This window comes from Lepidochelys olivacea (assembly GCF_965140295.1).
Source record: "Lepidochelys olivacea isolate rLepOli2 genome assembly, chromosome: 3".
Classification (NCBI taxonomy): domain Eukaryota; kingdom Metazoa; phylum Chordata; order Testudines; family Cheloniidae; genus Lepidochelys; species Lepidochelys olivacea.
The window spans coordinates 152,042,411-152,065,341 of record NC_140413.1 but is presented as its reverse complement, the minus strand read 5'-3'; the positions used below and the strand labels follow the sequence as shown (position 1 = coordinate 152,065,341).

General features: G+C 42.0%; 1 protein-coding gene across 1 annotated transcript in view; it reads right to left on the bottom strand.

Moving 5' to 3' along the window:
- GLP1R (glucagon like peptide 1 receptor) overlaps nt 1-22,931 on the bottom strand; it is a 102,045-nt gene that overhangs the window by 41,254 nt on the left and 37,860 nt on the right. Inside the window, exons 2-3 of the mRNA XM_084623759.1 lie at nt 18,571-18,667; nt 17,055-17,165 (exon numbers count right to left, since the gene is read on the bottom strand). Of these exons, the coding sequence (XP_084479885.1) occupies nt 17,055-17,165; nt 18,571-18,667 (208 nt within the window). The remainder of the gene's footprint in view (nt 1-17,054; nt 17,166-18,570; nt 18,668-22,931) is intronic.

Genomic DNA, 22,931 nt, shown 5'->3' with positions numbered 1-22,931 from the left:
TTAGGATATAGATATTCAGGCCTGTCTGTAAAGGCCTAGCCTCCTAAGAACTTAGGTGTATTCTTATCACTTAGCAAGTTATAGAGGTATAAAAGAAAAAATCAAAATCACTGTCTGCCGGTGTAAGGTCCTTCTCTTACTGTGACAGTCTGAGGCCCTGTTCTTAGGCTAAGGCCTCTGGCTAAGCAGCAGAGACAGCCATAAGCTGGGAAGCAAACGGTCACATCTTTACATTCCAAACTAGTCACATTGAAATAAGGTGCTATTCGGCTGTTAGAAATACACTCCTGATAACGCCTATCACCTCCAGAGAAAGAGAAGTGCCTAGAAAATGTAAAAGGAAACTTAGTTTGATAGCATCCGGTCTGGCAAGAACTCATTTATCAATAGCTGGGATGTGAAATCCTCATTTCTGTATTGTTCTATCATTGTAGTCCCCATTTCCCATTGTTTGTCTGTATAATTTCTGTCTGGTTCTGTGATTGTTTCTGTCTGCTGTTGTCATAAATATAAAGGGAAGGGTAAACCCCTTTGAAATCCCTCCTGGCCAGGGGAAAGCTCCTCTCACCTGTAAAGGGTTAAGAAGCTAAAGGTAACCTCGCTGGCACCTGACCAAAATGACCAATGAGGAGACAAGATACTTTCAAAAGCTGGGAGGAGGGAGAGAAACAAAGGGTCTGTGTCTGTCTTGGCCAGGGACAGAACAGGAATGGAGTCTTAGAACTTTTAGTAAGTAATCTAGCTAGGTATGTGTTAGATTATGATTTCTTTAAATGGCTGAGAAAAGAATTGTGCTGAATAGAATAACTATTTCTGTCTGTGTATCTTTTTTGTAACTTAAGGTTTTGCCTAGAGGGGTTCTCTATGTTTTTGAATCTAATTACCCTGTAAGATATCTACCATCCTGATTACAGGGGGGATTTCTTTATTTCTATTTACTTCTATTTTTTATTAAAAGTCTTCTTGTAAAACACTGAATGCTTTTTCATTGTTCTCAGATCCAAGGGTTTGGGTCTGTGGTCACCTATGCAAATTGGTGAGGCTTTTTATCCAACATTTCCCAGGAAAGGGGGGGTGCAAGTGTTGGGAGGATTGTTCATTGTTCTTAAGATCCAAGGGTCTGGATCTGTAGTCACCTAAGCAAATTGGTGAGGCTTTTTACCAAACCTTGTCCAGGAAGTGGGGTGCAAGGTTTTGGGAAGTATTTTGGGGGGAAGGACGCGTCCAAACAGCTCTTCCCCAGTAACCAGTATTAGTTTGGTGGTGGTAGCGGCCAGTCCAAGGATAACTGGTGTAATATTTTGTACCTTGGGGAAGTTTTGACCTAAGCTGGTAAAGATAAGCTTAGGAGGTTTTTCATGCAGGTCCCCACATCTGTACCCTAGAGTTCAGAGTGGGGGAGGAACCTTGACAGCTGTATAATTAATTTTGCTGGGTGTAAACTAATTAAGGCGGTGGGATATAATTGGTTAAATAATCATGTTACAATATGTTAGGATTGGTTAGTTAAATTTCAGTAAAATGATTGGTTAAGGTATAGCTAAGCAGAACTCAAGTTTTACTATATAGTCTACAGTCAATCAGGAAGTGTGTGGGTGGGGAAATTGGAATCATGTTTTGCTAAGGGGGGGGAAATGGGAACAGGGACACAGTTAAGGCTCTGTAGTCTCATAGCTGGGAAGGGGGACACTAAGGAAGGAAACCGGAATCATGCTTGGTGGAAGTTCACCCCAATAAATATTGAATTGTTTGCACCTTTTGGACTTCGGGTATTGTGGCTCTCTGTTCATGCGAGAAGGACCAGGGAAGTGAGTGGGTGAAGGAATAAGCCCCCTAACAACTGGTAGTGAAATTGGTAACTGGTTTGCTTGTTGGTAATTGGTGTTCCATAATAGGTAATTGGTTTAGTACTTTGTTTTTAGTATTATAGTTATATTATTCTATAAAATTATAAGCTAGTAGAGAATTTTCTTCAGTTAGTGTGTCTCTCTCTCTCTGTGTCTACAAAAGAAAGAAAGAGGAGGCCTGTGCATATAATATATTTCATATTCATTAACCACTTTATTTGAATGCTTCATCATTCACTCCTTTTATTTATAACCTGTAAAAACTGTAGGGGATGTTGCTGCATTGCCAGAGATTGCTTGTTAGGTGAACAGTAGTGAACATAAAGTGTTAATTTTTCTCAAGATTTAGTGGATGACACATTAGGCAGCTGAATTGCTGCAGAGAACATTAATGTTAGAGCCACTAAATCTACTCCAGAAGTCAGAATAATGGCAGAAATAAAGGAAAGCTTTGAAATCTACCCAGAATACGTTAGTAACCTTGGACTGAAATGAAAGGCCAGCTTAGCAGTTCACCTTTAAGATGCTACAAGTTCATCTTTAAAATATTACAAAACAAAATGCAGCAATAAGCCAATCTGGACCATACGACCCTTCATACTTCAGCTGCAGTGTGTCTACCTCACTGGCTTATTGTAAAACTCTCTACCCAAACCATTTACAAGATGAGGAGTTAAAATGTGGGGTGACCAAGATGCATCCACAGGCCAAAGGAGGCTAAGGAGTCCAACAAAGAAGCCCAGGTGCCTCTTGTTTTTAATACCACATGCTGGGGGATGCAGAGTCTATGAAACCAAGTCTGTAATGATCAGCCTTGACCCAAAGCAAAATATACTATCTTTTAAAAAAAGCTAGATCTAAATGACAGTCCCTTATTGCTTCTTCAGGATCCAGTTTTTTTGTACTATAATTAATTATATAGAATTTAAGATCAATAAGGGTATGTCTACATTGCAGCCGGGAACACACTAAAAAAATAGCAGTATGGACATTTGTGGCACTGGTGGTGGCATGGGCTAGTTGCCTGCATCCAAGCTCATGCACACCTCTGAACCCAACCTCAGGAGGCTACCTTGGTGGGCCACTCATACCACAACGTACACACTCACGTTGGCATACTAGCTCAAGCAGAGCTCATGTGAATCTGCCTACCCAGGTTGAGGAATCACACTTCTGAACTGCAGAGTAGGCCTTTCATTATTTAAACTCCCATTAAGAATGTAACATTCTAGAATTACCCAGTTTCATTAATTCCCAATGTTCTGGAAAAGGTAACAGTTTTCTCTTGAAGGCAGCAGTGACTCTGTAGTGAATGAATACCAACAGAATGATTTGCTGCCACAGATTGATGTGTTCCCTGATCAAGTGACTTGACCTTCAATGGGGAAGGCAATGCATTTTAATGGAGGAGTTTCTCCTCCTCCTCTGAAGAGCTCATCTCAGCTCATTCCTAGCTGAGTTTATCATTCAGTGTAGCCTGAGCACATAGCTCGCTGGATTATGCGGTCAGTTCTTTGCTGGGGAAGTTAATGTTTAAATGTCTCACTCCCAGACTTGGTTTTCTTTACAACAAACATGTACTAAGTCCAGGAATCTTACGTTTGGCTTTGAAGTACAAACTGCAGCTGGCAGCATGAAACCCATGAGCAGTCTCAACTTGTTGGGGAAGGGGGGGTTCCAGCTTTTCCTGCAAACCTATTTACCCAGCTATATATTTACAGTAGGTTCATCACCACAGTATCCTAAATTATATTCTTAGCTCCTGCACCAGGGATATTTAAAACTGGGCTGAACAGATGCAGAGGAACAATCTTCCACTGGTCAACAGAGGTGCAACTGATCATATAACCAATCAGGAATTTCCCCATCACATATTTCTGGCTTTAAATATCCAGTAAGCATTTGTTTTCCCCTGAATCTTGTATTCTATTTACAATACACAGACAGAATAAAGTTCTGCTCCGAAGGGGAGGGTGACAGGCAGAAAGGAATCGTGCTGCATAATCAAGAGGAGGTTGCTGTGGATAAAAGATAGCAGTGCCGCCTCCACAGTTCCGTGGAGCTCCATGCTGGAACATTCTCTGTTCTATGTAAGCTTCTAACTGTACTAACCCTGTTCCCCATAAATGGCACATCAAACTCCCTTTATGTCAGGATGCAGTTTTGGTTCCTCAGTGGATCTTGTATTTTATATGTGCAGACAATATTTATTATTATACTCAAAAACTACATTAAGAACATTAAAGGTAGAAAGTCAAGCACTTCAAAATTAGGAAATGCCAGCATTAAGATTGCCAATGCAAAGTTTTAATTCAGCCCCCTTGTCCATATATCATCATCATACAATTTTTAATTACACGATCATTCACTATTTTTCCACAAGGCCCTCCCTGCCTCATTCAGTGCCCAGGATGATTAGTGCTCACAAAATAGGTCGCTATTCCATATTTCTTTTATCCTTACAACTCAGTGTGTGGCTCTAGGCCTTATTTAACCACCCCATACAACCTCTGCACTGAACACAGAATTAGTAATTACCTCATGGACTTGTTTATGGTGCTCTCATTTAGTATCTTAGTTCTATACAAAGACCAATGCATTAACCTTCACAATACCCCAGTGAAGTGAGGTTGCATCATCTTCACCCCCATTCAGTTACCCAGAAAATGAACAGTCACCTGTGAACATTTTGGCTGAAGTGACTTGCCAGCATCACCTAGGAACTCTGTGGTACAGACAGTTCTCCACTGCAGCATTCAACTGCCTAAACCATGAGATTGTCCTCTCTCTTACAGCACTCCCCTGCCTCATTCATTAGTCACCTTCCAACTTCTGCAGTAAGCAAAGTAGGGTCCTACAAACAGTGTCCTTCACTACACAACCCTGATTTAATTCCCAGAATACCATCCATCATGCGCGCTGAAGCAGGCAGAGGTCTCATGGTCTGTCACAGGATCAGCAAAAAGCACATCTGACGACAGGACAAATACCCCTTTCCAAATTTCAACTCCATCCTCTAAAGCAGGGAGATGCTAAAGCTTCTGACCAAAAAGTTTGTACAGATTTTTATTTATTTATTTTTTTTTTTTTAAAATAGGGGCAAAACACCATTTTCCTTAATCTCAATATGGGAAGAAGCAGAAGCTTTTTGGCTAAAACTTACAAAAAATAATTCAGTTTTATGCAGCTTCTCAGCATGGAAAATTTCAGCTCAAACAGTTAAAGTTTGGCAAAGTTAGAAACAATTGAATATCGGATCTTCGGAAGCATCAAGCAACTTTAACCGTAGGTATTGCTACCTTGGCTGACTACAGTTATGGACAGGTACTAACACATCCATTACAAACTTAATTTCCAACCCAACTTTACTACACTCAAACCTATCTCACTGAAGTTTTCCATCCTATATCCTAATCCTAAGATTCGATTCTCCTAAAAGATTCTATAGTCAGTGTATCCCACATTCTCTGCCTTTCCTCTCATGTGTTCTTCACTGTCTGTAGGTAACTAGTCTCTTTATGGGTTTGAGAGCTCCTCTTCTCCTGCTGAGGTTAAAATCCTCTCTTTAAACATCAAAATCCACAGCTAATTGACTGCTCATGTGTATAAACTTGGAAGGGCCCTTTGTCACCCATCCACAATGAGGGTGAGGACAATCTCACAGGAGTGTCTCCATTTGTATTCACTTGACAGCGATTGTTGCCCCACTTCACTAAGCTCTAGGGACAGTCATCAAGCAGGTTTTGTGTATGCAAGTCAGTTTTTCCTGTAGGATCAATTATGCTGATTGAGCACTTGCTCCTGTTCTTCCCTAACTCACCTCTTGTTATTTTGATGGTCAGAAAGCAGACTAAATTAGCTCCAGAAAGGGAAAATGAGGCTGGCAACAAGCCAACACCACGGTCATTATCTTCATGGAAGGAGCCATAAAACTGGGTTCTCATAAACATGCCACCCATAAGGACAAACAAACAAAATTTTTCTTTTTCAAACAAAATTTAAGGTGATGAATACAAATTCTATAAGTCAACATTTGGAGCGTGTTTGAGGATGAGTTTTTATTTGCCATAATTCCAGAATAAGCGACAGGATCTCTTGGAGGGTGGGAGGTGGAGGATTTGGCTATCACAGAAAACTCTCAGGGGGAAGTGCACAGCAACAAATTAGAGGGAAAGGGTAACAATGCAGATAAACAAGAGAGTCTATGTGTGAGATTAAAGGAAAACTGCAGCCATTTTGCACAGCCTAGCACTTTTAAAGTTAAAACTGTTTGTGAAACTGTTTTGAAATGAAAGGGGGATGGATTTTTAAAATATATATATATATTTTATAAAATAAAACTATTACTAGGATGTCCTAGACTGTCCATACATATAAGTCTGTGTACATCTTTCTATGAAAAGTGAAATTTGGTCTCAGAAAATCTTTGTATTTTTCAATAAATATTATATACTAATATGTAAGGGATCCAAAAATTAAGATGAACAACACAATAAATAAAAAAGGCAAAGAGTTCCAAACTCATTCAATCCTGGCAATCTATATTCACAGGGGGTCTGATTCTGCTCTTACATGTATGTAACTCTGCCTGATTTCAATGGCAGTACTTCTTATTTACACCAAAGAGATCAGAATTAGAATGTGTGTGTCTCTGTCTGTCTGACTCAGAGGAAGACAAACTCTTAGAATTCAATAGTGTAAACTGAAACACTGCTGATAAATACTAAATTTACCTAAATTAAAAAAAAATCCAGTCTTTGGGGCTTGGAATGTGAATCTTCCAACTAGCTGGTAACTTTCAGATAATAGCCTTAGTCCCTTTTCAGCAAAACACTTGCTATACAAGATTAATGCTTAATTCAGAACTTTAGTTACTAAGTAATGACTGGATTAACATTCTCTTTCATCAATACTTAGCAAGAGCATACTTTGTTTCTATTAAAAGATGTAAAGTCCCCTGTAATGAGATGCTATATATTTCTTCACCTGAGACTTCTAATGAAAAAACACCTCGGTGGGGAGCTGTACTTCTATATAATATAATAACTATAATATATTTCTATTTATTTTAACTGGAAAGGCCACTTTGACCAAAAATAAATTAAATAAATAAATAAATCCTGGATAACAACACAGTCCTACCAAGTATATAAGTATTGACATTTCAACATCTCCCCATGCCCTACACACACCAAGCTGGGACAGTTGCCCTGAGCTTGACACATATATACCTCCATTGTGTATCTCCTAATGAAATTTCTGACTGTTTATTCCAACAGTCCATATTTTTGTCCTTGAAACAAGAGTGGCATATGTTCTAGAGTTTACCATCTTATAAACAGATGTAGGCTGATAAAGTCAGAGGTAAACTTCCTGTCAGTGAGTGAGTTTTCATATTATTTGCAAAGTGAATTTGTTGATTAGATTGAGACAACTTTTAGTCCAGGGAAGGAAATTTAAAATTTGAATTGCTTTAATGGGGTTGGCAAATGCAAATTAACATCTCTTCTGGGGAGATAATCTGGCCCCGTTCAAGATCAAGTTAACATTTGAAAGCCTACTACAAACTTTTAATTTTGGTGTAAGAGGGAAAGAAAGTGTAGTGAACCCTCTTGCCAACTTTTACTTTATACCATATTTTAAATGAAACTCCTTTTAGAGGATGTTTATGTAATAAAGAAGGAGATCTTACTGCTGTGGAGGCCTAAACCAAAGAAACTTCTGGGGGAATTACCCTGCTCCTTTCAATCCCACAATTTGGAATCTGTTAGAACATTTTTATGCAGTAGAAACCTAACAGGGACTGTGTGAGAGTTCTGTTTTTATGGCATCATCTTGACTCAGAGGTCCCCAAGCTGTGGTGCGCCCCATCTGGGGGGGGGGGGGGAACAGAGGAACATTCAGGGGGGTGAGGCCAGCCCCCATGGCAGGTGGGAAGGGAGTACCACCCAGCCCTGCTATGCCCCCACCCTAGCCTGGGTGCCTGATTCCCAGCCCGGACCGCGGCTCAGCTCCATGCCCTAGGTCCTGAGCATGGCTGTGGCTGGGCTCCCAGCTCACGGGGGGAGGGGGAGGGCATGGATAGATTCTATTACTGGGGGCGGGGCGGGGGACCACTGTCTTGACTGGTTACAAGGCCACTGGGCAGCCCACTGAATTAAGTGAAAGTTATCCAGGATCATAGTGGATTAGGAGGCCAGCTGAATCAGACAGCAGGTACCTCAGCTATGGATGGATCCTGAACCAAAACCCTGGACACAAAACATCCACAAACTTCAGATGAGTTTGGCGCCAGATCTGAATTTTGTGAGCTGGTGTCATCTCTATTTATAGCTACTAAATGTGGGTATCAGTAGCAACCAAAGATCTTGGATATGGTGTTTCATTATAATCTACTTAATGCTTATGTTTCAAATAATGTAATTTAAATCAACAGACGCACACCCCCCACAGCCACTAACTTCCGAGCTACCTGAAACAATAAGAAGAGAGGGAACATATTAGCTGTCATAGGGTACTGAGCTATGGCTATGCTCCACCAGGCTGCAGCTAACCTTTATATGCCCCAGTATACATAAAAACAACTGATGTGGTTACTGTGCACATACGTCGTGTTTGGAACCACTATCTCTGGAAGATTTTCTATTTAAGAGGATTTAGTGCCATTAAACAATAAAATATCAGAACCCCAAAGGACATAAGTGTAAAATGAATTGTAGTAGCTGCTCCAAGCTTTCCAGGTCCACACAGAATTATTGGCAACTGGCCTTAAATTTTAAAAAAGTAACAATACTGAGATGCATAGCCAGTGACAGTAACTGGATGCTTTCTCTCAAAGGGGCACTGCTATTTTCCTTTAATATTGCTAACTGATGGTACATTGAGGTACATGGGTGCAATTGAGGGCAACTATTTAAATACATTGACTTCAGTGCATACAAAAAGTCACAATATCTTCAGCCATATTTTATGGTTACCAGATTTCCACAGGGTTACTTGTACGTAACTGAGTGCAAAACGTCACTCTGTAGTTTTACTAGTGAGCAAATCTCAAAAGCTTTGGCTCAGACAGAAAGGCAGAAGTTCCTCTGAAGCCTTTGTGTTCACAAAAGACCTGATCCAAAGCCTACTGGAGTCACTGAAAGCCTTTACTTTGGCTTCTCTGGGCTTTAGAGTTGGCCTAAAAGTAGGCTGGAAACTTCATGGGAACAGGTCCTCTAGAACATCTGTCAGGACTAAGGAAAATCACGACAGAACTGTTTCACATTTGTCCAACATTTCCAACACAGCCCTGTCTGAGACCAGGAGATACAGAGACTACTATGGAAATAAAAAACAGAAACATGTACCTCAGTGTCCTCAGACTTTGAAGATTAAGTTTTGAGCACCAGTTCAGGTTAGGCTTTATTTTATCTGAAGTGGCTCGCTAAGCACTGTGTTACTGGGCTCCTGAAAAGACGAACAGGTCATGTTCACGAGCACTGAAAATGAATGACAGGAGGGAGAAAGGATAGTCCAGCAGTTAGGATGTTAGGCTGGGACTTGAGATACCTAGATTCAATTTCCTGCTCTGCTATAGACTTTGTGTGACCTTGGCTTCTCTGTGCCTCAGTTCCTCATGTGTAAGATGGGGATAATAGTATTTCCCTGGGGCACAGCGGTATTGTGAGGATAACTCCCTTAGAGATCACGAGGTGCTCAGCTGCTGTGGTGATGAAGCACATATAAGTACTTAAGGCAGAGAGGCAATGGAAATGGTTCTGGGTTATCAAAGCAACTAAACAGTTAGGTAGAAGGACTTCAATATGGTGTCAGGTTCCCCAATCTGAACTTTATGCAGCAGGAATATAAAAGGCCTGCTTCATGTGAATCAGATGCACATTTGCTACACAGCCTCAACAGGAAAAAATAATTTTCACATCATCTTTAAAGTATTTTGACTGAAATGCTGCAATCAGCAAATGCTCCCCATAGCAGAATGCCCTGAGACTTGCCCACAAGAAGAACAGAAAACAGGTAAGTACCCTCCAAAGTACATCTTGCGGTCATTGCCAGATGCAGTCCTGGAAACATTATCTAAACAACTGCAGTACACACACAGTGCCAGCTTGTGCTGAAGTACCAGGGGACGCAAATGTTTGGTACCTCATATAATGAGGACGGGAATATGGTAGTACTTTAGTGACTGGTACGCTGGCCTGCTCATCCCTACTGTGATGCTGAGCCTCTCTGCTGGGATGTGGTGCACAGCAGCTGCTCACCTCCCACTCAACATGCAGTGAAGAATGAACTGCTCTAAACCACAGTGTCTAGCTAAGGTACTTGTGTCATAAATATAAAGCGAAGGGTAAACCCCTTTAAAATCACACCTAGCCAAAGGAAAAACCCTTTCACCTGTAAAGGGTTAAGAAGCTAGGATAACCTCGCTGGCACCTGACCACAATGACCAATGAGGAGACAAGATACTTTCAAAGCTGGAGGGGGGGAAGAAACAAAAAGGGTCTGGGTCTGTCTGTGTGATGCTTTTGCCGGGGACAGAACAGGAATGGAGTCTTAGAACTTAGTAAGTAATCTAGCTAGATATGCATTAGATTCTGTTTGTTTAAATGGCTGAGAAAATAAGCTGTGCTGAATGGAATGGATATTCCTGTCTTTGTGTCTTTTTGTAACTTAAGGTTTTGCCTAGAGGGATTCTCTATGTTTTGAATCTAATTACCCTGTAAGGTATTTACCATCCTGATTTTACAGAGGTGATTCTTTTTACTTTTTCTTCTATTAATATTCTTCTTTTAAGAAACCGATATTTTTTTCATTGTTCTTAAAATTCAAGGGTTTCAGCCTGTGTTCACCTATGCAAATTGGTGAGGATTTTTATCAAACCTTCACCAGGAAGGGGGGTGCAAGGTTTTGGTGAGGATTTTGGGGGGAAAGACGTTTCCAAACGGGCTCTTTCCTAATAAAAAAATACCGGTTAGATGTTTGGTGGTGGCAGCGAAAGTCCAAGAGCGAAAGGTAAAATAGTTTGTACCTTGGGGAAGTTTTAACCTAAGCTCGTAAAAGTAAACTTAGGAGGTTTTCATGCAAGTCCCCACATCTGTACCCCAGCATTCAGAGTGGGGAAGGAACCTTGACAACTTGTATGGCTTCCGTCACCACATCTGACCCCCTCACAATCTAATGCATTTAATCCTCACAAGCCTCCTGGGAGGTAGGGCAGCACTACCATCCCCATGTTACCAATAGGAAACAGGTATAGAAACACTACAGCCCAGATTCACAAAGGTACTTAGGCATCTAAGTTCCAGTTTTAGGCTCCACTGTGATCCAGTATGCCCCTGCTCACCTGCTAACTAAGCCTGTAGGTGCCTAAACTCACCTGGCACCTAAATTCCAGCTGTAAAAATTCCCTAGGTGCCTAAGTTTCTGCCTCTGAGTATGCACATGTGCACGGCTGCTTCACTCTAGGCATCCAGACACTTATCTCCCACCTAAGCTCAAGAGCTATGCGCAAACCAGGGGAAGATAGGCAGGCAAATGCCTACATTTCCTGGGGGAACTAGTCTGGTAAGTGAACCCTGAGCACCTACTGAGTCAGGGCCATTCAGAATGCAGCCTGAGACAGAGGAGGTGGTGGTAGTTCCCTCCTTGTTACTTGTAGCCCAGTGGTTAGATCACTCAGGTAGGATGTGGGAGATCTAAGTTCAGTTCCCCTTCTGCCTGAAAGGGAGAAAGGACTCAAAGAGGAGAAGCCCACACCTCTCAGGAGAGTGCCCTAATCAACTGAGCTATGGGATACTCTGACACAGGGTCCCTCAAACTGTCTCGTTTAAGTTGTTCCACTGTGTGTCAATAATTAAACAGTTCCTGGAGCAGAGGAATTGGACCCTGGGTCTCCCACCTCCTAGGTGGGTACCCTAACGACCAAGCTATAGAGTCATTTGCATGCTGTCTGGTCCAGTGACTAATTATTTATCCAAAGTAGAGCAGCTTCAACGAGAGAGACTGAGGGAGCACCACATAGAATCCGAACTGGAAGGCACCTCAAGAGGTCATCTAGTCCAGTCCCCTGCACCCATGGCAGGACTAATTATCTAGACCATTCATGACAGGTGTTTGTCTAACCTGCTCTTAAAAATCTCCAATGATGGAGATTCCACAACCTCCCTAGGCAATTTATTCTAGTGCTTAACCACCCTGACAGTTAGGAAGTTTTTCCTAATACCTAACCTAAACCTCCCACCTCAGAGTATCCCATAGTTCAGTGATTGAAGTGCTCTCGTTACAGGTGTGGGAGACCCTTGTTCAAACCCTTTCTCCCACTTCTGCAGACAGTGGGGAATTGAACCTGGATTCACCACCATCCCAGGTGAGTGTGCCAAGCACTGGGCTAACAGTCACAAGGCAAGCATCAATAACCCCCTCCCATTTAGTGTGGCATGACACAGGTGCCTCACTCCTTCTCCCAAGAAACTAGATACCTAAGCCACCTGACTCCAGGAGAGAGGTTTCTGGTTGGGGATTGAAAGCAAAGATAGATGCCAAACCCTGAGAGGTCCAGGGCTTGGGACATACCCCTCTTGTTGGCATCTTCTATTGGCTAGCTTAGGTGACTTCCTGCCTCGCATGCTGGCTACGGTGGATTGCATTTTCAGGTGCCAATTTCTCCCCATTCATTGTATGGGAACCTCAGGCTTTGCAGATTACAGTACTGTACCAGTGATCTTCTAGGCACTGCAACACTGGGTGTCACAACACTTAAGTCCCTTTGTGGATCCAAGCCTGCATGACTTGCTTAAAGTCACACAGGAAGTCTGTAGTTGAATACAGACTAGAGCCCAGATCTCCCAAGTCCCTGACTAGCACTAAACCCTAAGGGCTAGTGCTTCCTCTGGTCTCAGGACCATGAGTGACAAACCCCCTGCTATTGGTTACAGCAGATTCAACCAGGACCTTAGCTGATCAACAGACATGTCAGCCCAGACAGCTTGGGGCGGGGAACCGCTCGTCTAAGTCTGGCAGAGGACAAAAAGCTGATATGAAGTATGACTTAGCACTTCTCAGATTCATGTCATTGTTATTTAATTCACTGGAACTGGGTTTCTAATTCTCTTCAGCTCCTTCAAAAGTTCCTGACTTGATGCCTAAATATGAATTTAAGTGCTTCATTTTAAGCACATGGATTTGAAAATGCAGGCGTTTGCCTCCCCTCAAAGATAGGGGGAGTAAGAGAAAATTCTCCTGTTTACTCTAGAATAGGAGAGTAGCCTGTTCGGACCCTCCCTGGTCAGGGCACTAAAGCATAGGCTACCAGTTTGATGCAGGCAGAGTTTCAGAAGCTACCACACACTGTGGGACACAGTTATACCTCCCTGAGAAAAGTTGGTGGCTGCAGACAGAGAGAAGGGGAGACTGCTGACAGCATCAGGGATTGGACTAATAGCTAAGTGGATGAAAAAACAATCATTTTCAGCTTCCTGTCCTGCTAGTCACCCTGCGGAGCTACATGTGTCAGCAAAGCCATGAGTCAGGCTGGTGCTAAGACTGATAGCCCATCAGAATAGAGTGAGGGAGAATGAGACCTGTGAATGAGAAAGACAAAGTAGCTGCTCAAATACAAAGCTGGCCAAGTCTGCCGTATGAACAAGAAGAGTTCCTGCATTACAAAATCTCTCACTGCAAGCACTCACAGTATGGGCTCTTTTTCCAGCCCTCTAATCCAACTGGCACCAGTTCAGGCTTGTTAATGTAACTGGCTAAATGGAATCTGATTACCTTTTAACACAAAATGATCATATTAAGCAATTACTTGGGGGAAGAAAAAAACCACCACACACACATCATCTATCCCAAGCCCTAATGTGATAACTATCCAGGCCAAACAGTACAACAGGTTTTTTCCATTTACTTTGCTTTCTATGTTCTACCCCCAGCAGGAGCGGCGGGTCACACTCTCCACAGCATCTGCAATGGCTACAGCCTCACTGCACAAATTGGGAACACAGGAATTGCTACACCAGATCAGTGGCCAATAGCAGATGTTGAGAGGAAGATGCAGAAAATCCTGCAGTTGACTGACCTGTTGACAAGAGAAGTTACTTCATAAGGGGCGGTCAACACTGAAAAGTTACATCGGCATTGCTATATCTCACAGGGTGTGAAAAAAATCACACGCTAAAGACTTAATTAAGCTGACTTAACCTACAGCGTAGACAGGGCTAGGTCAAAGGAAGAATTCTTCCATCCTAGCTACTACCTCTCAGGGAGGTGGATTAACTACAGCGACAGAAGAGCCCCTTCTGTCCTTGTAGTGAGTGCCTACACTGAAGTACCACAGCTGTGACACTGTAGCATTTTAAGTGTAGGCATATCCTAACCTCTATCAATGGGATGACCCCCAGGCAGGAAGTCAAGCATATTCTTAAGGCCGGGTCTACACTAAAAAATTAGGTCAACCCAGGTATGTTACTCAGGGGTGTGAAAATCCACACTCCGGAGCAATGTACTTAAGCTGGACTTTACCCCCAGTGCAGACAGTGCTAGGTTGATGGAAGAATTCTGTTGACCGAGCTACCACCTCTTGGGAAGGTGGATCAACTATAGCAATGGGAAAACGCCTCCCATCACTGTAGTGAGTGTCTACACTGAAGTACTTCAGGGGCACAGCTGCAACGCTACAGCTGTGCCACGGCAGCATTTCTAGTGAAGACATAGCTTAAGAGTCACACTTCTCAAGCTACGTTTAACTGTTGCACTTCCCACTCAGTAACATCAGACCTCACCAAAGAGGCTTTCGAGATACTTCCTGAACAAAGCCTCATTCGTAACTTTGTCTCCCTTTTCAGCATGTGTAGAATAGAAAATTAGGGGTCCACACCCAGCAGTGTCAGAGCCTATTTTGGATTTATGGGAATGCATTGCTATGTAAGAACACACAAACAATGTGAGTGTGGTTATAGAAGGGAACTGGAGGCTCAATTCATTGCTGTGCTCCATCTTTTGAAAGATTTTTCCTCCAGGGAAAAGACAGTGTAAGGTTGCAACTCATCTAGTCTGGCAGCATTTTATACCCACTTGGCAGTGGTGTAAATGACTCCACAAGGTGCAGTGCAGTGATGAGTCAGGCCACGGAAATTCAGACTCCTGGGTTACATTTCCAGCTCTCACAGTAACTTTGTGTGTTATCTTCAGCAAATCACTTCATTTCTTTGTTCCCTTCCTTCCCCCAACTCCCTTATGTCAAATAGGGACAATATAGGGTCTAACCAGCAATGAAGAGGAAAGGAGATTGTGAGGCTTAATTTGTGTCTAAACTGCTTTTGCAATCCTCCTGGCAAATACTCTATAGAAGTCCAAAGCATTGCTATTATTTTCACTCAAATACTCTGCTTTCAGGGCAATTCATTTTACTTATTTGCAAAAGTATATGAAAGATATTGCACATTCTGATAACTTAGTACCCCACAGTATTGCGTTAAATTCTGACTCTCTCTTGCAGTGATGGTTTCAAGTGTTGTTAGCAGTCAAATGACTGCACGTAGAGTCTTAAAGACTGAAAATAAATGGGTTTGCTGGAGGGAAGGAGTTTAATCCTATAAGTAGGTTATTAGATATCCAAAAAGATTAGAGTTATTGGAAAGAGTTCTGGAGCATCTGATGGGCTTTTAGGTCAAGTAATTGGAAGGTAAAATACATTTGTGCATTAGTAAGAGAAAATCTTTAAATAGCTTGAAAGATTTAATATCTTTATTAATGATCTGGAGGGGATAAACAAAGAATATTAATTCACAGATGATATCAAGTTGACAATTGCTACCAACAGCAGAGAAATAATACAAAAGTGAAATATAGACTGAGTGTAACAAAAATGTTATTCACCTTGGACAAATGCAAAACATACATCTTGGAAAAAATTATCTCCAACATGGGTATTTAGTGTGAGCAAGGTACTGGTAAAGGAGTAATGTGAAAAGTGTAAGGGTCATTCCAGACAGCAAGGGAAAAAGGAGTGAGCAGCTGTGACAATATACCTCTACTGTAATAATCTTGGTATAAGGTATGCCTTTTAAGGTATCATCTGAAAACTCAATTTGCTGATCAGTATTGTCCTGTAAAATAGGTGTGGCAACATTGTATGTGAAGTTCTAAGATTCACCTTTATGGTGTTAACAACACATGTTTCAAACTCCACAGTCCGGCCCAAACAGAAGCTGGCAAACAGGTCTGTCCTAAACAAAGGAATGTGTGCTCTGCTTAATTTGCATTTAAGCAGTAAACACTGTCATCATCAAGCAGGAAGGGAACACAAACAAAGTTCAAACAGGTGGAAAAAAAAACAGCAGGGAATATCTTTCTACATAGACTGCGACTCCTTGTTCTCAGCTAGAAATGTTTTTCTACAAGGGGAACAGACACTATAAAAAGGAAGGACGAACACTCCTAGGGATCCTCCCTCCCCCTTCCTATCACATTCATCGCACCTGAAGAGACAAAGGAAGGTGTTGGACTCTGGGAGAGGGGTCCTGACAAAGAATTTGGTCAATAACACTGCTGAAAGCATGTGGTGAGAAAACTTTGCTTTGACTCTAAATGTAGTGTGTTAAATTAGGCACCAGTAAGCGTTCTCTTTATTTTTCTTATAACCGTTTCTGACATTTATACCTCTTTACTTGTACTAATTAACTACAAAGAAATTTTAAAACTTGTTTTAATCAAATAGAGTACGTTCAAGCTGAAATATCTGGGTAACTCCCTTTGGGGTAACCACATATTATACCCTTATAGGAATAACGGATATAACATATTCATACTGTCCAGAAGAGGGGTGGGGAGATGTGATCAGATTCCATTCCATTTGCCTGAACAGCCCAGAGTTGCAAATTATTTTCGTTGCCATGTAGTGGGTTGCTGTGGCATACCGGGGTACAATCCAGAGTAATGAGTAGCTGTGTTACCCCTGCCCTGTAAGCTGGGGTGCCCTTTACAATGCCTTGCTCCTCACAAACAGCCTCCAGCATATGTCACTCTTATCTGTGTGTGTGCTGCAGGCGGCCAGTCATACCTTGGTTCTTAGCAGCCATAAAAGTTATCACAGGGTGATCACAACACAGTCCCAGTGCCATGCAATGGCTGCGTAAGTTTAAACAGGCTGCTGAGAGGCAAACATCTCACATTTGGGGTTGGATTTGCCCAGAAAGGATAGACTCTTACCTGTGCTGGCCCAAGGAAGATACCAAGGGCAGCTTACATTCACATAGGACCCAGGTAGCCCATCAGGCCAGCAGGCATAGTCATCCAATGTCCTGCTGCAGAACTTGCCTTCTGCAGAGAGATGGAGAATGGGATCAAGCATTGCCCTTGAACCATGATGACTGTGAAGAGCAACCATTGGAAAACAGGAGGAATGAAGGTGAAGCAACTGCACCACATAACTGTAAAAGGTTTTGTTTTATTTTAGGAAGGGGAAAAAATACCATTTATCCTCACCCCTTATAAGAATAAAGGAAAGGGACTGAACCTGCCAGGCTGCTCTCTCACTGACTGAATAAATGGGCAGGATGATTGCAGAGATGACATTGCAAAGATCTTACGCCATGATGCCACAATACCTGCAGCCAGAGGCTTCCATCCTGCCCTGGTGCCAGGTATCCTTCTCATCTCTCTGCCTTTGTGTAGCCCAGTCGCTCATGTTGGTTCTCAGCAGCTCATTCTTGTTATGAATGCTGTAGATAATCTTTCCCTGAGAACTGGTTGCTGTCATGACATTGTAAATTCTAAATACATTGATACATTGCTAATATACCCACACAATGACCATAAACGTGCTAATGCTACAGCTTCACATTTATTAAACCGTCAGTCTTGGAGGGCGTCATTCTATGCATAATAGCACAAAAGGAGATTAATGTCTCCCTCCCACTACTGCTATCAATATACACTCCATTGTAGCAATACAACTAACAAGAGGCAGCTATGGGGAAACAAACAACATTTTTAAAAACAGTGTTTTATAAAAGTAATTTGAGACCTGCGTGGTCCGTTTCAGAGCTTTACTGTAGCACAGAGGCACTCTAGGAGGTCCCAGGCTGTGTTCAATTGTGGGCTGCATTGTCAGCAAGTCTCAGCAATTTGCCAAGCATAACTCTGAACAGATTGCAGCTGGCCTTATCTTCAACAGAAGATTTCAGACTATAGAGACCATGAACTGCATTCTCATTTACACTAAGGCCGCTTTACACCACTCTGACAGATAAAGGGCCCTTAAAATGGGTGTAAATTAAAAGGGACCGAATGTATATGGACTTATATGTTGAATACAGGACTCTCCTTGAAGATCCCTGTAGAACACTCCTTGCTAGGACCTATAGTCTCCCTCGGGCTGCTCCTCCACATTAAAGGCTACAGGGCACATTGCAGAACTCCGTGGGTGGCATTCATCCTGCAGGCTGCACTGACGATACCACCTGCCTTAGAACCAAAGATGAACCATAGCACTGGAAGATACTTTGGGCCATAGAGATGAATGATTTTATAGCTGATCCATTCCATGTAATCTCCTCTCCCACTGCCTGCATGGAAAGCGGTTATCCCAGGAAGCAGCCCAACACAAGCAGTGAGCTGGAGAGAATGGAAATGGAGTTATGGAGAGGGAGGACTTTCAAGCCCATAAGAGTTCCTTGCCACAGTTAGCAGAAGTAGATATCCCATTCCTGCTGAGCAGGCTTACCTGCCACAAGAGGGGGCGTCTCATAGAGATACTTCAGGCACTGGAGCTGATATTCTTTCCACCTCTGCATCACTTCAGCGAGGGACCCATATGCGCTCTGCAAGAGAAAGGTCTCAGGTACTTTAAGAGCCAAACCAGCTGCTTCACAGACACCCTCGATAAATAAAAACGCAGGGTAGATCTAACTGGGCTACAGCTGCAAGTACTAGAACAGCCCTGTCAAGACCGCCTATAAAGAGGAAGAAGGAAATACAGAGTTTCATGATCATAAAGAGCATATGTTGCATGCTTGTTTCCGGACAACCAAGGACGTGGCCAATGCAAAACACACAACCTGTCTGACATGGTATGGAGATTTTCCATGAAAAGGTCATGGTCACGAGCGATGCTCATTATCTGATTCATTACCTCCAAACAAACCTTTTCAATGAGCTGGGACATCAGTGAGCTTCCTTGGAAAAGGACTTCTAGCCAACAGCAACTTCTGTGATCCCAAAATTGAGGCCAAGAAAACCGAGCGCATTCAGCTGGCACGGTCCAAGTGTTCCTCCAAAGCAGGGATTAAACTTTCCCCTTGTTAACTGCCTCTTGTGGGTGGCAGCTGCTCCAACATCTAGCACACTTCTCTTGGGGGGAGGGGGGTGAGAAGGCAAGGATCTGCCTCTGCACATTGCACAGACACTTACTGCCAGCTACTCAGAGTTTCAGGAAGAGAAGTTTCTACATCTGGTCACTGATGATTAATGTGACCATAGTGAAGCCAAGTGAATTAAGTAGTAGGCATCCTAGGTGGCTCCGACAGGCCCATCTTGTTGCCTGCATTTTCCCTTGTGGTCTTTTAAAAACATCAAACTAGCAAAAGCTGAATTATGAACATAAGAATTACCATCCTATAAGTGATCAATGGTCCATCTAGCCCAGCATCCTGTCTCAGAATGGCCCAGCATGGATGCTTCAGAAGGCATAAAACCAGCAGCATGAACCTAATTGTGCAATACTCTAACATGCGGTGGGGGAAAAAGTCATCTAACCCCAGCTGTTGATGTTTATGCTTTGAAGCATGAAGATTAAATAACCCTTGTAATTTTATCCTAGCTGCTTTAGCTGCCCCTTTTGTTGTTTTTTATCCCTTCATATACCTAAATCCTTTTTGTGGGGGTGGGGAGAAGCCAAGGGCCTACAAAGTATCATTTTAAACTGGCAAAAAAAATAAAATAAAAAATGAAGCCGTTTTTAATTATACAAGAGTTTAAAGAAAACTGGGCTGGATTCTTTCCATTACAACGTGACTCAACTGAAGCCCATTCAATTGCCGTGCATTTTACACGAATGTAAGCATGAACAGAATTAGACCCTATATTTCTTGAACACGGAGCTTTAAGGGTCCCCCTGCCAGCACTGTACTCTTTCCAATAATTTGAAACATTTAAAATGTTTGTGAAGAAAAATTTGCACATCAAGCCTCTGCCTTGAGCAACTAACCCACCCAAAATAGGGGTCACTAATGGGAGCACATCACAACCATGCTCAGATATACAAGCATGACAATATTGCTCTCACAAACATGAGCTATGTGAGGGCCTGCGGACCTTATTGGCCAACGCATGCTTCCAGGTGCTCCTCTGCTCTTGACTAACATATTAGTAAGGTTTGTGAAGATCAGAGCTCATGACAAAAACCAGCAAAATGCTGATCAGGCTGAGCTTCTGATGACGAGCAAATGAGTTACTCTCCTGTGACAAATGTCCCAGAAGCCCAAATGAGCAGCAAGTAACACTATCATCTTCATGTTCATTCATAAAGATGCTCTCAGGAGACCTAATGAGGAGTGGGACTGACTTGCCTAAACACAACATGGACATTTATTAAGTGCCTGTATTTAAGTGTAGATTTTAATAGCAGTTACAGTCTTTGTCTAGTTGATACAAAGCACTCTGGTCTGCATCTTGCTAACTAGGGCTGCATTGCCAGTCAGATTTCACCCATAGTCCTGACTGAAGGACTAGAACTCAAACATATTTTATACAGGTGTCTATAAACACACAGAAGCCTGTAGGGAGCTTACATGCTCCTGATGTCTGGAAAAAAAATCAGACCACTTATTTGGGTGCCTAAAGTCAAAAAAAATCTAGCCTTCTCCTTTATTAGGTTAGAAAGTCATTCACAAGCCAACGCTCATTTTCTTCAATTGGATTAATTGTTCCTGAATATTCACCATATAACCTGCTGAACGAGTCATTTTCAGACTATAGGTTGTTTACAGGTTGTTCATTGTAACCAGTCACTATTCTTCCTGTATGCTTGGCCACTTAAGTCACACGGTATTGTTTTATTTCTTTCCAACTGCATGGGAAACGTTTTAGAAACAGTAAAAAAAGTAGCACGTCCAGGATAAGCTTTTGGACAATAATCCTTTGCCCTAAATTTGGATTCACAAATATTTTCATGGAATATTTAGTAAACATGACCCCCCACAAATCACAGCAAACCAAATTCACCCCTTTATACTGTACTGAAAAACATGTGTAAGTCATTTTTTAATTAAAACCTAGCTGTAGTCAATTATATAAACCCAAGATTATTCACATTAAGGTCATTAGATTTTCCAGAATACACTAGTTTAAAAAAAAAAATTTGGAAAAGAAAAAAAAGGTGTCTTTTTTCCTGACCAGATTTAAATAGCCATATAGGAATAACTGCCTTTAATAATGACTGGGAAAACTGAAATCTCTGTCCACTTGTTTAATCAGAAGTAGATGTTCTATCTGCAATGATTTCTCATCCTGTGCTAAGGCAACTGTAATACAATTATTAGCAAACTATTATTAGGAAAATAATCAGACATGTTCTCTTTAGTGAAGAAGACTCATTTGAGGGATTACTTTTACCACCAATATCCTGCTGCAAAAAAAAAAAAAAAAAAAAACCCCCATAATCGATTGTACAGTATCTTTATTGCTCTATGCACTCAGCAGTTTATAATCTGATTAATCTGAATACCATTTCTTGTTGCTCAGGTGAATACCAAATTAGTCATCGGATGTACACTTTATACATTCCACCTACCCTTTTACGAAGGGATTTAATACCAGGTGAACAATAATCAATGATTTATATAGCACGATAGATGGGCAATGTAATTAATTACTCAAACTACAGACACTAAGTTAGTGAATAGATTACTACTATTTGTATAGCGTCCGTGTGCTAGACACTTTATACACAGGTAAACATGACAAGGCCCCTGCTCCCAAGGGCTTACACCTAAATGGACGATCCATAGGCAGGAGGCGGCGTTGCGGAAGGCAACAAGTAACTCAAACAAATAGTGTAGTTAAGCACGTTTTGTAAGTATCATGATTTTCATCACTAGTTTGTTGCCATCTTGCAATGATTATTTTCAGTTCTTTGCTAAGTACTGAGCAGTGAGAGGAGACGCACTAAAAGGTAAATAGCCTCCCTGCAGGAGAGATGTGTACTAAGGAAAGACGGAGGCATGGCAGATTAGGTTGAGGTGGTGGGATTTCAAGGCATACGAGGGGCTGCATGAGGCACAAGTGGGAGAAGCACAAAAGGAGGCAAGCAGAGATGCAGCTTGGGTGGCCTGAAATGGATTCAGGAGAATTAAAAAGAGACAAGTGCAGTGAGCCATTCATTGTAGTAATATAATTAAGTGCAATTAATCTCTGGTGATAAATTATCCCATTCAGAAAGTCTCAGGAAAGACTTCTTTAGAAATCAGCGACACCTTCATATGAAATCTTTACCATGATCTCACACTATCTTAGCAGTTTTCACTGCACAAAAAAGCACTTATTTTCCTATATCCTGGAGGCTACTCCTGTAATACCAGGTAATTTAATCTATTTGACCCCAACGCAATCCTTGCTCCACAAGTGCTGTTCCATGGCACGAGAGCCTGAAACTGCAAGGTGCTCAACCACCTCATTTCTCATGGAGGTCAGTGGAAGCGGAGGCTGCTCAGAACTTCACAGAACTCACGTGGCAAGTTCTCTCCCAGTCTCTGATACAGCTTGGAAAAATGTGGCTGTTTCTCAGAACCCTATTGAGCTACCTCCCTTGTCCATGCATTCCCCTACCCCAGCCTTATGTGTGAAAACAAAAGGTCTCCTTCTACATTGGCCTCAGCTTGCCCAATCCATTCAGCTGTGTCCCATTCCAGAATATGTAATGTCCCCAGTTTATCACCAAAGACTCAATTGCTATAACATGATCCAATGGCTGGAAGCTGAAACTAGATAAAATTGTACACTTTATTTCCAGTCCAAGTGTAACAATGTAATTAGCCATAGGAACAACTTACCAAGGATCCTTGTGGATTCTCCATCACTGACAATTTT